This window comes from Ictalurus punctatus, chromosome 11 (assembly GCF_001660625.3).
Source record: "Ictalurus punctatus breed USDA103 chromosome 11, Coco_2.0, whole genome shotgun sequence".
NCBI classification, from domain to species: Eukaryota; Metazoa; Chordata; class Actinopteri; order Siluriformes; family Ictaluridae; genus Ictalurus; species Ictalurus punctatus.
The window spans coordinates 19,574,357-19,591,332 of NC_030426.2; the positions used below are offsets into that span (position 1 = coordinate 19,574,357).

At 38.0% G+C, this 16,976-nt stretch overlaps 1 protein-coding gene across 2 annotated transcripts in view; it reads right to left on the minus strand.

Annotated features, from left to right (window-relative positions):
• ror1 (receptor tyrosine kinase-like orphan receptor 1) overlaps nucleotides 1–13,247 on the minus strand; it is a 133,781-nt gene extending 120,534 nt beyond the window's left edge. For both annotated transcript variants that reach the window (XM_047158458.2, XM_017480064.3), the window contains exons 1-2: nucleotides 13,099–13,247; nucleotides 12,836–12,996 (exon numbers count right to left, since the gene is read on the minus strand). In XM_047158458.2, coding sequence (XP_047014414.1) covers nucleotides 12,836–12,996; nucleotides 13,099–13,211 — 274 coding nt within the window. In that variant the 5' untranslated portion in view covers nucleotides 13,212–13,247. The remainder of the gene's footprint in view (nucleotides 1–12,835; nucleotides 12,997–13,098) is intronic.
• Between the last annotated feature and the right edge of the window lie 3,729 nt (nucleotides 13,248–16,976).

The window sequence follows — 16,976 nt, forward strand, 5'->3', positions numbered from 1 at the left end:
GGGGAGGAAACCGGGGTACCAGGAGGAAACCCCAGCAGCACAGGGAGAACATGTACACAGAGCAGAGGTGGGATCCGAACTCCCAACTGACAGTGGTGCAGGAGCATCATGGCCAATTTGACAGCCGGGATCTGATTACAAACTGAATTGATTGCCTTTCTGTCCATTTTGCTACGGCACATAACGATCCGACAACTTAATCCAAGCGTGAGCTAACCAAGTGTTAGATTTCTTTCAGCAGAATGATTGCTTTTTTTTTTTTTTTTTTTTTACCAGCGTGTTTGTGAAACTGTCTCATCAGCCTACATGATATTTGCAGGAACATATCCAAGGCAAGACAAAGCAGTCCCATGTTGTTTCTGTGAAATATATTTCAAATTGAGTGGTCAAAGTATATTATACTATGTTATAGACTGAAAATAATAATTTTGGCCAAAATGTTTTTTTGTTTTGTTTTGTTTTTGCATAATCAGAATTCAAATGGAGAATTTAGACGGAGCGACATCCTACAGGTTTTCCCTGGCTGCCACGCAAATAGTTAACAATGTGTCTTTGTGCATCTTTTTTTTTTGGTAAAAAACATTGAACCTCACTACCACATAATTGGCTTAAAATATCACAAATTTGTTACTCCAAGCACTAATTTATACCAACAACGAATCAGCAACAAAGGCTTGGAACATGGTTTACCAAAAATAAAATGATCTTGTGCAGTCAAAGATTCAGGCAGCGTAGCATATTTCCATTCAGTATTCAACAGAACTGCCATGGAGAGACTTTGCAAAGGTTTTAGAAACAAATATTCACTACAGTACAAAAGTGTACTCTCCCTTTAAAAATTAATGTACTAACTAACTTATTTTATATGTTTGTTTCAGAGCTTGTACATTTCCATACATAATCGTGCAATGAAGAACGCCATGGGGGAAAAGCATAACAGATGAAACAAAACAAAGGCATGGAGTTTTTTTCCCCCCAATCCCATTAAGCTGCACATGGATCTTAACATCCCAGTGGTTCAAGTTGGCTTGTTAAACCAATGGCTTTGTCCTAAATGGCTTTCACAGGGCTAATCTTCAAAGTAAGCTTGTTGAGAAGTCTTTCCTTCAATCTACATCCGATTTGAGGTTTCTCTAGCTACTGTACTAATTACCCGACAATAAAATCAAAGTCAAACCTGAGCATGCAAGAAGATACATCAGAGGTACATCTATGTGAAGAAACAGACACACTTTATGTTGTACAAAGACGTATCACACAATCAATTTCCATAAAATGTAGCTTAGCGTCCATGACAAACAGAGCTCTAATTCAATCCATTTCCAAAACTGTAATGTTTCTTAACCCCTTAATCTCTTAATGTTATGTTATCATAACATATATATTATCTGGTCCAGGCTTTCATTCCTCGCGCTCATAGTAATTACTGAATAACATGCTGAAAATTAATAAGAAACGGATAATAATACGCTGGGAGTTTGATGGAATAAAACAACGTGTGGTACGATCCAAGCTCAACCCACATGGCAATGATTTCTGGGTTTTCTTCCTGCATTCACTTTGGTCCGTCCCTCCAGGACTTTGCGATTTTGCGATCGCAGAAAAGAACGCAAAATCAAGAAAGATCCGCTATATTCGGAGGAGCTTCCGATTTTTTTAAATTACCCCAGATTTTCCACAGATTTGGATCAAGACGCGTTATTTGACGTCATCACAATATGCATTCAGCCAACGCCCTCTAACATTCACGTGCGTCGAACAGGAGTACAGCTAAAAGGTCTCATTTACCGACAAACATCACTGCGATAGACCGTGCGAAACAATTTTGTGTGATTGCAATTTTAACAATTCAACCAAAAAAACTTTTTCAAAATTTTTTGTTTTTTAAAAGTCGCAGCAAAAATCAAGCATTTTTGGTCGCAACGATCATAAGTAAACGCTCGGTGAAATCCTGTATGGACGGACCGGTGCACAAGAAGCATTAAACTGCAGTGCTTTGCCTCGGAAATTAGAAAAAAAAGATTTGGACTTGGAGTCTGTCACAAATGTTACGTAATCATGTAATGGCAAGCATTTGAACTGATCACTATTATTTCAGCTAATCACAATTAAATGTTATATTAATATGTATGAATAAACATACAGTTGGTCATGCAGAACATATCAGCAAACATGAGGTTCATCAATTTAATCAAATTTGCTTGCATGACAAAAATCATCAACTAAAACATTACGGAAGAAAAAATGACTCTTTACAGATCATTATATTGTTGTAAGGAAACATTATGCTACCACTTTGCTTTATAGTGAATCATTAGTTTCTCATAAAGTTTCATTTCCTGTGATTTTCACACTCACACACACATGCACAACCACGCACACGCAAAGAGGGAGTTTGGTCAGCAAAGCACTTTCCCCCATTTGGGCCATTTACAGAATCAGACACAGCTGAGAATCTGCAATTCACTGAGTGACAGCTTTGGTGTGGAGAACATTCAAATAATAAAGCCAATAATCCAGGACAAAAAAAGGTTTTAGAATAAAACCTAGTTGTATATTACGAAATTCCCCATAGATACAGTGAAACATTCAGGTGAAAAAAACAAAAAAAAACAAACCCAAATGACTTCAGAAATTTGGAAAGGAAAAGCAACAGCGAATCATCCACTGTGCTATCATTTTACGTGAGACAGATTATTGATTATTAACTTACACAAAAAGGCGTCACCGTTCCTGATTAATCAAAATAAAAGCAGCACAAGGGTGGGACGAGCTGGAAAGCTCCAGATGTTGAAATAATAAGTCTTTAGTGGCTTTGACCTGTCATTCAGCAGAGTGTGAGCAAACAGTGAAAGCCATGCCAGCTCTAACCCATCCAAGATACCGTGTGAAAGCGGCTAATGTGAGAATGCAAGCTGAAAAGAGGACGAGCATGCTAACAGAGTGGAACACACAACCAAACAGAGAAGGAGGAAATGTGAGGCAAAGCATTGTCATTTTATTATCATCCATTCATGATGTGTCTCCTCAGAAAAAAAAAGGTACCAAAATCTCAATCTCAGTTCATTTTCAATGCAGTTCTTTTCAGTATTTGTACTTGGGCAGCACTCAAAGTTGACCCTTTTACCTGCTGAGGCCAGTGACCAGAGACGCTGTGCAATGTGACCTCACGCGTGCTGCGAGTGTAACGCAGGAAAAGTGGAGCAACATCTGCGAGTGAATTTTAAAATGAAGCAAAACGCCCACTTGCTGTGAATAAACAAACAAATTGGTTCAATCTGGCTAAACAAATAATGCTGACACTAACAAAAATGTCCTCTTCTGCGGTATGGGACGTTTATCGAATTTAAAGAGGATGACGACAGTCAACAGCACACCCTGTGTCCATTCGAAAGAAAATATTTATCTAAAGCTGTCCAGTTCAGTCAGAGCTCATGTCAAGCTGTTTGTTTCAAGCTTGTCTTTTACAAACAGGATTTCTGCTATATATGTACACACACAAGATTTTATTTCATTTATTTAATTTCAATTGCAATTAATCTATATAACAATATATTTGGACAACTGTTTATATGTTTAGAATAATTGTATAAAATCACGTCATCTCTGAGCTGCTCATACGCACACTGCAGGTTTTGCAATGAAATATTTTAATAAATATACACTGCCAGGAAAAAGTTTTTTAAAAAAAAAAAAACAGTTCAAAACAACAGTTTTGGTCAAAGAAACAGTCCCTCCAGAATTTAGTGATTTTGTGATCGCATAACTTAACGCAAAATCAATCAAACTCCGCTATATTTGGAGAAGCTCGCGATTTTTCAAAATTACCTCAGATTTTCCACAGATTTGCTCCAAGACGCGTCATGTGACCTCATCATAACGCATTTAAGTGCGTCAAACATGAGTACAGCTGAAAGGTCTCATTTACCAACAAACATCACTGCAAAAGACCGTGCAAAACAATTTTGTGCAATTGCACTTTCACCAATTCAAGTGGTTTTCCGCAAAAAAAAGCCGGAAAAAAGCAGCAGCAAAATCAAGCATTTTTTGCTGCAACTATCACACAAAAAACACTGCGAGATTCTGTACGGGCTGAAGAAATATGTTCAGGTTAAATACTCTAAGTAAATCTAAGTAAGAAACAGGTAAGTAAACTGAAATGTTTATGACTTTTTATTTTATTGGAAAAAGATATAGCTCTAACTGGAAAAAGCTGATCTGGATCACTCTAATTAGACACTTATAGCACACAACTTATACAGTCTTAAAGTTGATGCTAACACTGTCTAATCCCATGAATACGACAAATCTAGGCTTACAATAAATGCCAGTCTTACAGTAACAGCTTCATCAAACATTTGCGCTTTCCTTTAATAAATAACTCATTTAGAGTCCCGTTGGAGGCTGAGAGTGGATGATGAAGTCCTTAAACACAAAGATTTAGCAATTTCAATGTACATTTTATTTGTTCCTTATAGGGATGGGTGATATTGTTTGCGATATACCGGTAGAAATTCTTCCCACAATAAGAATTAGTCTTCCCGTGATAATAACGATAAAGCCTACGTATTTCTGAGTGTGACGTATTTCTGAGTGTGACGGCGTGCGACCCGTTCGCAGCTCCCATGCAGAGTGAAAACAAGTACGGTGGTTGTGAAGCTGAGGAGGAGTTTATCACTAAACGAGGACCTACTACCTCTACAATCCAGAACTGGTTACAGAAAATCAGTTTTACTTTTAGATCAGTGTTTGTGTTTCTGAGGCTCTCAAGATCATAGCTATCACTTGTAGCCAAAAACAGTGGTGCATGGTACTATATTTATATCATCAATGACATCGATATCACAATAAATACCAGAAAATTTTGTGATATAGTTTTGATCCCATATCGCCCTTCCCTATTTCCGTATTTAAACATCTATGTAAACTGTAAAACATGTTAAAAACAACAACTTTTCACTGGCAGTGTAGGCCTACATATTATTCCCAACAAAGCTGGTGTGTCAAAGAACCTTAAGCAAGAACCTTAATCTCAAAAAAAAAAAAAAAAGAAATAAAATTGTGACATCTTTTTTCTTCATCTAATGTGTGATCTTCAGTGACCTCAGTTGGAGATATATATATATATATATATATATATATATATATATATATATATATAAAGAGGTAAAAGAGCATTCTGATCAGTGTGTAGTATAATTGCTTTTCTAGTTATTTCCACCATTTGTGCTTTCCTCAAATGAAACTTGGTTAAACTTTTACATAGGCTGTTACATTAAAGAGATTTTGAAACGCGATTTGTCTCCATATTGCAGTGTATATGTTTACGTTGGGTGTGTTAGAGATAAAATCATCACTTGCTAAGAGTGTTCCTCAGACGAGACAAGCCTTGGGCAGGACCCACTCAGATCACTTATTATAGTACTACAGTTTCTAGGTCAGATTTCCTCTCGTGGGAGCCATTTGTTAGGCAAAAATATTCCTGGCCCAACATGAGGTTAAATTATGAATGTACAAAGCCTGCTTTAGTGACAGAACCCTAAGACCATCAAGACCTGCAGTGTGCGATTGAAGAAAAAAAAAAAAAGAGAGAACTCCCAGATGACTGAAACTTCATACATATATTTTCATATTTAGATTTTTTTAAAACACATGAGCAGGCTGTAAAAGTACGGTATTTATGAGCCTGGAGAAAGACGCGACTGTGGGGGGCGAGAGATTTGCCAATATCCACGTATCAAGGGGTAAAGCCTCAGGAGACATTGATGGGTTCTGAGTTATATCCCTCACTCTCACCAGTACGGGACCTTTCTATTAGCTTCAATGTACTTAATTAATAATTCATCAAAGTTACATAATCATATGCTTTAAAAATGAATCACTGAATAATAAACAAGGAGTTTGAGGGGTTAATAAACTAACAATTAGGCTATATTGTGCCTAAGACTAAGAGAAATAGGCTTAAACAGGCCTTCGACATAAACAGAAGATTTGATGGATGAGTAAGGAGTAAAACATGATGGGGCATGCTGTTATAGGAAAATAATTAAAGACAGGGTGATGTGATGCAGGCTGATGCAAAGTGGAGTTTCCAACTGTTACAACCCTGAAGTTGACTGTTTTCCAATAACAGCACGTCTCAGAGTGTTTTATTCTTCTTATACCGCAGTAACATTTTTATTTATTTATTAAAGAATGATATGTCATACTTTTTATATGTTTATAGCTATGTTTAATGTTGTGGAACAACTGCCGAACAAGTCAATAACAGCTTAAACATTTTAAACAGTTAATCCTTCACCAGCCTGTTGCTAAGCTAAGAAAACAAAACAAAAAGTAAAAAAAATAAATAAATAAATAAATAAAAAATATATGGATAGCCCATCATTCCAATGACTTTCCTGAAGACTCGACACCAAAGACTTCTTCCAGAAGTGATAAATTGTTAAAGTGAGGATATTTTTACTTTATTTAAGTCGACTCAAGTGGAGCGTCCGCCATACTTTCAGATTAAACAGTTTATGACCAATCAGATTTGAGAATTCAACAGCGCTGAGGTATAATATATAAAGTTTATAGCATTTCATTGTGAAATTATTATTATTGGGCTACAAACAAAAACAAACTAGGCGAATGTGGTGTGGTTTGCTAAATGTTGTCATACAATATGTCTGGTGACATTTCGTTTTTTTTTTTTGTTTTTCCATTGCAGATTTTTCTTTAGATTTTTCTGGAGCAGAAATGAATTCCATCCCCAGCTGGAGCCAAGATGCTCAGCTCCCTTTGTCTCTCCCAGTGCATACACACAGGGGGTGGGCTGGGGTGGAGGTAGGAAAAGGATTATCAGTATTTTCTTTGAGATTGCAATTCACAGGTATCAGAGGCCTCTAAAACAACAAACTTCTGCTTTAATTCCAACTCCAACAATCACAAAAGAGCCTCGAAGTCTAAATTCTAAAATAAGCACCATGTTTTGCAGCACGGGCGAAGACATCAGGCAAAAACAGACTCGTGCCCTGCTACAGCGTCATGCTTTTGAATAAAGACAATCTTCAACTCCAAACTCTGCCAGTTGCTACAATCACAAATCCAAACACACTGACTCTAGGAAACCATTTGTACCAAACCATCTCTCAAGACAAGTTACACAAAGCAGACCACAAGCTGCAAGCCGAGTTCCAGAGAGTCTATAATCTACGACTAGGACACCCAGCTTTCTCCGGAGAAACATTTCCTCATAGGGAGAGGTTACAGAGCGCAATTATTCAAATGATTAAATGCTGTTGATGGAAACTATCGCTGTCCTTTCATTATATGCATCGCCGACGTCAAGCTAAATTTCAGTCTGGCTGGTCTTCAAGTTCAGTAAATAAATGTGGGGGGGGACGTGGGTAATTCTTTATGCCTGACACCATTAATATACAGATTTTAAACTAGGGATAAAGAGTGTGTCCTGAAAATGATTTTTAACTCTGTGATTAATAAATCATACTGCAATATTGTGTTCATCTGAGCCAAGGACGCGATAAAGACAGAACATGATAAAGAAAGAAGACAGACTGTAAGGCTTACATGGGTTTGTTATACTTGGTCGAGTCCGCATTCCTTCTATATCTATAAAGGCTTTTTAAGACAGAAGTATGGACGCTGGAGTGGCTGTACCGAGCATTTGGAGACTAGGTTAAACCATGGAGTGTGAGCGGAGTTCAGAGCAGGATCCTCCCCTCACGGTGCTTTTTCCGAGGTAAAGTGCCTTTAGTGTCAACATTCTGTACTGCTGAACGCTGCAACAAAACGGTTCCGCCCTCATGATTTATAGTCTCTCAACTGTTATTAGACCCAGAGTCTGAATTACCGAAGAGCTCCGTTTCCATCTCGCAGGCTGCTTTCGGCTTGGCCGCACGAATTCGGGACGAATTTTTTCTCTGGTGTCATAAAAGTCCACATGAAAAGTTTAGCGTTTGAGGAACACATCGTGCGATGTCATCCATGAGCGGCGGGAAGAAATTCCATTTATGTTGATGCAATGCTATAACCTATCTACCAATGACAAGCTCCATCCATCAACCAACAGGTCTTAATTTAGATCCCAGCATGCAATGCAGCCTGTACCTGCAGTGAAACGGACATCTGCTATGGGGCACGTGATGAAAAAGCAGACATCAAGATTGATGTATAACCCTGGGAGCAACTGGTCAAAAACTAGACCTATTTGCAGACATCATGATAATTGCCAATTTAAAAAATTTTTTTTTTTTTTTTTTACCTCTGTCCATGATCTTGTCATATATGATATATATTGCCCAAAGTTTTGTTTAGTTTTTTTTACTTTCATTGAACATAACTGTGGGATTGCCTTTTCCAAGAAGCACACATGACTTTTAAACTCGGAAAAATAAGAAAGCTCAGAAAACAGATTTAGGACTTCTTCAATGCTTCGATGCCAGGATAATGATGATATGTGTGTCTATACACTATGATTGTTAAATATCATGATTTACACCACAGAGCTGCTGAATTCTCATTCCTGATTAATCAAAAGGTTTTGATTCATTTTGTATAATAGTAGCTCTGACTGTAGTGAGTTTAATGCACTTGTACTTGGGGCTGGGTGATATATCGATATAATGATAAATAATGACTCGATACGCTTTTCTGAGATATCGTTGGTATGGTGATTTATTAAATATTATTTAAATGGTAGTGAATAGATGTTGATTTGACAATATTTTTAATACTTAATCTTCTTTGTCTTTATAGGCATTAAAGAAAAGTATTGTCAAACTCCGTTTAATGGCTTTTTGTTTATTTTACTATTGTTTTGCAGACAATTTGCTAGCTAAATTATATATCAAAATGTCCTCAAGTATTGTGATATGATGTTTTGGTCACATCGCCCAGCCCTATGTACTAATATATAACCATTTCTATATTACACAACAACAACATACACAGTGACTTGCATGGGCCCAAGTATATGCTGTTATTATATCAGTCCATGGCGGACATTACACAAACAAATTTTAAAAATGTGTGTGGAAGTGAAGTTTTCTGTGAGGAGACATTTATTTGGCATTGATGTAAGGAGTCTCCAGTTTTCTGCAATAGAACTATCTTAAGGACAGAGGACTTTCTGCTTTCTGGGTCTCAGTAACATGACAAGCTGCTGCAACTCAAGTAACAAAAGGAACTAACTTGGTTATGATGTTCCACAACATTCAATGTATAAAAGGTACCGTGTGTTGTTCTTTAATGAAGGAAAATGGTTGGTTGTCGGAAACTTACTGCGGTATAAGTGGAATAAAACATTTCAGGACATGCTGTTAGATGAAAATAACTCCGCCATCACATTGTTGTTGATTTTCCTAGCACGGACTGCATGTTCTATAGGTGTTTTATTCCTTACATACAGCATAACTGATTGTAGCACATCTTTGGTCTGGACAAACAGAGGTCCTTTAGTAGTGCTTTCTACTTTCTATAGTAGGTGATAAAGGAAAGGGCAGACTACTTCATGTATATCAGACATCTGAGTATTATACATAGTGGCCTAAGATGTTATATGTACAAAACAGTCTTATAAACTGTAAAAAGTCAAGATAAATTATATGTGATCTTTTTTCCAGACCAGATTACTGAACCCTCTCCGCACTCCATATTTGAGTTTTTAACTATTAATCTCTTCATGAGCTCAGTCTACTGATACAGCAGGGAAAACTCAAAAAATGCTTGATGCCTGGGGTCTCCAGGATGAGGAATGAGAAACGATAATTTTGGTTATATTAACATATTCCAATTCCAATACATCTGTACTTATAGAGTAAGCGTGACAGATTGGGGATTTGGCTTGTACTTCATTCAAGTACTCCCTCAATGCACTTGTTGGTTAAAATGAACACTTTATCAAAACTAAATAACGTATACTGCTTTTCGGGACATAATTCACACAGCTCAATCTATATAAAATGAACAATGACTCTACACACAAGTGCTACACAAATTAAGATGGCTAATCTTAATCTCCTGGCTAATGCTAATTTTTTTTATCATCTTGAACCTTTGTTGTTCACTGAAGTAGGTGGTTACCCTGAAATACACTTAAAGCACTAAATACATGAGCAAACTTCCCACTTAAGCTCTAAATGGTTTGGTTTAAATTTTAAGGGTTTGTAAACAGTGAAACCAATGTTCAGCTTGAGAGTAGATTATTTGCCTTCGGTTTAATCTAACGTCTAAAACGTGACATCGCTATTCCATGAAAACACTGTTTTGAAATACATTTAACACATACTTCTGTTCTTTGCACCCTTACTTAGTGCTAGACCTAAATGAACACCACAGACGTCATTCACTTGAGACGTCACTTCAACACTTGAGATTTCACTGATAGCACTTTAGCTAATGTATTTTGCTCAATGGGGGATTTTGCTCTGCATAATTAGGCGTTATCTTATTCCCAGTTCCCTTTCTGAGGCAAATGAAGCAATCCTACCTTACAAAGGCCCTCCAACTGAGAGGCTTAAGACGGTGACATATACACACTCATGGCACTTTAAGAGTTCCATTGTCATTCTGTGTGGAGGCAAAACCAACATGGGATCCAATTTGATTTAAGGATCAACCCTCAGTCAATATAAAAATGTGGTTTTCGGGTAAGGGTAGGGTCCGTAAGGTAAGAAATTAAGGCACATAAGGCACAAATTTTAAAAAAAAATGTACTCAATTTTGAAGATTTTAGAAATGTTTGTACACCTCAAAAGACAATCAACTATATCCATATATTCACTCAAACACACACACACACAGTTTAATACCTGTATTTCCTGACTCATTAACACACAAGTCAGTAGCCTACACACTGATTAATTTCATTATTACTGCTTTCAGAAGTTACAAGTGCTACTCTGCTTGTTACACTGAAGCAAAAGTCCATCCTTAAACACATTAAATATGTTTACACTGAACTGTTTGTGACATGCTTAATGATTTTGCTTCCAGTTTGTTGGCTGGTGTATTTTTTTTGTTATTCCTGTGAGAAATTAGCATTTGTCTGCTGCTCTGTCACATTACTACCACAGTTACAATGGTGTTTAATGTGGTGATAAATCAATCATGGAAATGAATCGGTATTTACTTGATTATGTGAACTAATAATTGAACATTAATTCACATTAAGAATTTACTAATGGTGAATTGTTTGACTCAAGAATCATGAGTGCTGTTCTATTCCTGCTTTCTACTTATGACAACGTTAAGTATTGAGTGATCCAGACGGAGTGACCCAGGTGTTGCATCATTTTTGATATACAAGGGGCAGTGTGACACCAACTCAGTGTTTATTTTAATTTATGCATCCAATGTTTAGTCATGTAATCAGTTTTTGTAGATCCTGTTTTCTATGCAAGAGATTCTGTTTTTGTAAAAGCGAGCAAGTATGATAGTGAGTCATGTCTAAAAACCCTATAAATACTCTCTGTAGCCTACTGGAGCCTCAGCAGAAGTGACTTGTCTCAGAGTGCTTCTCGGTTCTCGGGAATCGTAGTAATAAAACAATACATGTTTTGCCCGAGTTCTCTCTCTTTATATTCTTATAGGTGGATTTCCACGACATAAGTAATAAGATAAATGCGTCCAACAATCTCAAACACAGGAGATAATAGTCACGTTTTGCTGTTAGCTCCGGAAAAAACCCCAAAAAACAATAGAGTGAGAGCTTCTTTTTTCCACCATTTTCAGCAAAGTTCAATGACACACTAGTGAGAAATCCAATGTAGGACTCAGAGTCCCAGAAAACATTCCAGATCTACTACACAGCTGCGCTGAGGTTCAGGAGAGACCTGTTTCAGCTAGTTATCAATGTACGAGATGACAAGCATGCTTGGCAGTGATGGTGGGATTAGCATGAAAGATGGACAGATTAAAGGACTAAAGCACTGCTGCATCACTTTCTTTAGATAGATGTGATTTCACACTGCTGCCACTATCAGTGAGTTAAGGCACTGTGGCTAACCAAAGTGAAAATAAACCAGTATGTCGAGGAAAGAAGTTTAAACCATTAATGTCACGTCAGAATGTAATAATAAAATGAATATTTTACACAACTAAAGATCACATTGATTATAAGGTAAATATCGACATGTAAGTCGTTCAAGATGGAAGTCATTCATTTTAAGGTGTTTTTAAAAAAAATCTATTTAATTAAACGCGTGGTGGGTGAAACAGCTTTAGTCCCTCTGCGGACACCGTAGTCGCATGTATCTGATTAGATTAGCGCACGCGATATTTTAAATCTGTCTGACGCCCAGGCGCGAGCGCTTTAAAGCTCCACTGAAAAGTGTCCATGAGAGAGAGAGAGTTGGGATTAAAAATACCGTTTCAAAGCATTATTGCTGTATAGAAATGATCGAAGATTGAACACAGAACTCACTTTCCAATACTGGAAACCAGAAATATGGACAATTCTACTTCCAATAAATGATTTAATTAAGTGTTATTAAGAGTGATGACTATCACCTGCTGTGCACCCGTTCAGGACAGTCACGTGATCTAAATGGACAGTTTACACACACATACATTGTATACATTTTACTATATAAAAATGATCATACTATATATTTAAAGTAAATAATCTATTTTGTAATCCTGCGCCTTGGTTATTTATGGTATTATAAACCTGTGTTCTTTTACATACACAGTAGAAACCCTTTTCTGGACTCATGTATGAACTCATGAATCATCTTTAGTGTGGACAATGCATTTTAATAATCGCATCCTAAAGGCGCCCCCCCATTTGTAACTTCCAGCAGTTGATGATGAGGAAACGTAAGGCTCTTACCGGCAGCAGTGCGCGTCATGCAGCTGCTCAGTACAATCATGATGAAGTGCAGAACGCAGCGGCGGTGTTGTTGGCATCCTCGCGGTGCCAGTCTCTGTGCTGTCCGCCTCGGCCACCACCTTCCTCCGCTCTCGTGCTCCGGCGACATGCCTGTACATCCACTGCAAAACGGTTCAGGACTTAAAAACTGGACTGGAAAGTGCACGAACTCTTTGGACGCTCTTTACGCGCGCGCGTTTGCTCCCCTGCGCTCGCGCACTCACTCTCTCTCTCTCTCTCTCTCTTCCTCCTCCTCTTCCTCCTCCTCCTGTTCACTCGTGTTTAGGAGTTGGACTTTACTTTCACCCCCCTCGCTGACTCCTGCACGCTCCCGCATACAAGCCAAAACTCCGCGCACACACTTCACATATTACGGAGGCCCCCAGAGCTGAGGCCACGCGGTCCCCACAAGTGAGTGTGTGTGTCGCCACCTGCTGGTGGAAATCGGACACGACCTGCACAACCTCTCGATGAGCTGTGGTGCTCAGATTACAATTTATTAAAGGTGCAATATTCGATTTAAAAAACAAACAAACAAAACATTACTTGTATAAATAATCTGGAAGATATGTACAACATGGGGGGGCACAGTGTCTTAGTGCTTAGCACGTAAACTGTTTAGTTTGTGAAGGAATGACAATGACATGTGAAGGAATCTTGAGAGGAACCATACTCAAGAAGGAACCCATTCTCTTCTAGGTGACCCGGAAAGAGGGATTATAAATCGTTACAGTATACAGGTGTAGGAGAGTAAAGTCAAACACAACTAAGTGTGTTGAAAGGATGCTCCGTATGAGCTTATTGTAAATGAGTGTCCTGGGATGAGCGCAGGACAATCTTTATGATAACAGCAGCAAGGTACAAATCTAGATTATTCAGGTGAGATCATCCACTGAAGCAACTGTTAGCCTGAAGGATCAACGCAAGGTTGAGAAACAGCCCAGTAACAATAATAAAAAAAATATTTAGCCAGCAGCAGTTCTGTGGTCAGAAACTGACACTGGCAAAGAGCTAGAGGTCATTTCAATTGTGCATGGAAAAAGGTGAGCTGTAGTTTCAAATTGTACACCTATAAACATGGACCAACAAAGTAGGTATGCATAATAAAGTGGCAATAAGTGTACAGAGTTTAACACCTGTACTAGGGCAACACATGCTACCATGTCAGTGTCATTGCTGTGCTAAGATGGTCCACCACCCAAATAATATCTGTTCTGTGGTAGTTCTGTTATGGTCCTTGTCTTTATTGGACAGGATAGAGAACTGGAAAATAATGTAAAGCAACAGTTTGTAATTGTACATCTACAAAGTGACCTGTATGGGAAGTGTACCCGATAAAATGACCAATGAAACTAGAGATAAGATTGATATACCTAATAAAGTGGCCACTGACCGTATGTTTCTGAACTATGTGTGTTAGCGTTAAAATGTTTTAACATTTTAAAACTGAAAGATTAAGCTGACTATTCAAGAATTTCAGTCATTTTTCCCATTCTTTCTTTAGTCATTAACACTCACGTGATAATGTGATGATAAAACATGGCAGTTTGTATCAATTTATACACGTGCACATTTTTTAAAACTCCTCCTTACATTTCAACATCTATTATAGCGATGCTCTTTAATCCATCAGTTCGACTAACATCTGGAAACTTCTCCGGAGATGATTTATGTGGATTTAAAGCTGAGGTGTCTTCACGTTTTATGAAAGTCAGCATGCTCCCGTTTCCACTTTAAAGCAGTGCAGGACTGTAGGGACTGTACAGAGACTGGTAGCAATTTACAAGCTCAGGGTCTCGCATCCTGACCTGTTTCTGTTCATTTGTGTCATGTCGACCACGGAGAAAAGGGTTCTGAGTGATCACCTTTTGAAGTCATGGTATGAGCTGGTTCTGCAAACCCAAAGTTCATCTTTCATTTCCTCTCTATGCATCAGCATTTTGACACATGCTAACCTTAGCCTGCGATCAAAGCCGAGCCTTGTGACACATCCCAGCGGTTTTCAATGAGAAAGGAAGGCAGGAAGAGGACAGCTAGGTGTTGTGTAGCGTGAGAGGGGTTTTACGTGCATGCATGCGCTACAAACATGGAATATGAGTGTGCTGAAACATCTTAATGAATAAATACATGAGCTGTAGCTAAGTCAGTACTTGGAACGTTTGGAAGTGAGGTGCAACCTGGAGGAAGCAGACAGAAGTAAGATCCAGTCAAGGAAGTTTGTTTTTTGTACATCCTCCACCTGATCTCCTCATTATATTCATTATACTCAAAGAACAGGTTATTTTTCTCAAGACATCATTGAGAACGCAGGTTAGTACAGCAGGCAAATAATTTAGAAGGGTGTAAATACATTAAATAATGAATCTCCATGTTTCAGGAGGGCACAGTGGTTTAATGGTTAGCACGTTTGCATCACACCTCTACATGCGTGGAGTTTGCATGTTCTTCCCGTGCATTGGGTTTTCTTCTGGGTACTCCGGTTTCCTCCCCCAGTCCAAAGACATGTGTTGTAGGCTGATTGGCATCTCTGAATTGTCTGGAGTGTGTGTACATGATTGTGCCCTGCAATGGATTGGCACCCCATCCAGGGTGTCTTTATCCCAGAGTCCCCTGGGGTAGGATCCAGGTTCCCTATGACCCTGTGTAGGATAAGTGGAACAGAAAATGGTCGGATCTCCATGTTTCTGCACTGGTTTATAAAAGCACATTGTGCATTTTTCATTCAGTGTGAGAAATAGTCAAGTAATGACTATTACGAAACATTAGTGGTCTGATTATAATAATTAGTGGGCTATGAATCAGATAAGCAGAGATAGCACTCCAAATTCATTTATTCATCTTCAGTAAACACTTTATCCTGGTCATGGATAATCCGCTGTGGATTATGGAGCATATCCCAGAAACACTAGGAGCCATGGACACATATATTCACACACTCATACACAACAAAGGGCAACACAGAGTTGCCAATCCACCTACTATCATGTTTTTGTGAGGTGGAGGAAACCAGAAAACCAGGAAGAAACCCATGCAAACATGTGAAACTCCACACATACAGTGCCCTCCACTAATATTGGCACCCTCGGTGAATATGAGTGAAGAAGGCTATGAGAAATTGTCTTTATTGTTTAACCTTTTGATCTTTTGTTAAAAAAAATTCCCAAAAATACTTTCATGGATATCAAACAATTGCAAACACAACACAGATTTATCCAAAAAATATATTTGTTAAATATAGCTATGCAACAATTATTGGCACCTTTTTAGTCAATACTTCCCTTTGCCAAAATAACAGCTCTTCTCCTATAATGTCTGATGAGGTTGGAGAATACATGGCAAGGGATCTGAGACCATTCCTCCATACAGAATCTCTCCAGATTCTCCAAATTTCAACATCCACGCTGGTGGACTCTCCTCTTCAGTTCACCACACAGGTTTTCTATGGGTTTCAAGTCAGTGGACTGGGGGACCTTGATTTTGTGGTCAGTAAACCATTTTTGTGTTGATTTTGATGTATGCTTTGGATCATTGTCCTGCTGGAAGTACAACCATGGCCCATTTTAAGCTTACTGGCAGAGGCAGTCAGGTTTTCATTTAATATCTGTTGATATTAACAAACAGCAGTTACAGTGTGATGTAGCAAATAAAAAAAAACAAAAACAACAACAAAAAAAAAACAACGTGTCATTTATACAGGGATTCTTTGGATACTTCACTTTAGATTTTGATTAAAAAAAAAATTGAATATGGTAAAAGTATTATAGTATGTAATTCATAGTGTATATGGTTTATCATTTCTACTGGTAAATGGCACACTTACCTTACTGTTACTGGTACTGTTACCTCTGGAGTTAAATATTCCTAGTGAAAAAGAAAGAAAAGTAAGAAAACAGCCTGTTGCCTTTTCTTCAGCCTGATTGCATCTAATATTAAACATTTGGAAGCTATTACGTGCCATGCAGCAAAGGAAGCGAAGTATTTATGACATGCAGCTATTTTCTCTTTATTTTTCTTCTGATGTCTATCTGTTTTATTTTCCAAGAGCAAAATAAGATTGAAATTGCAACCATGAACAGCATTTAATTGTAATGAGCAAGGAGAC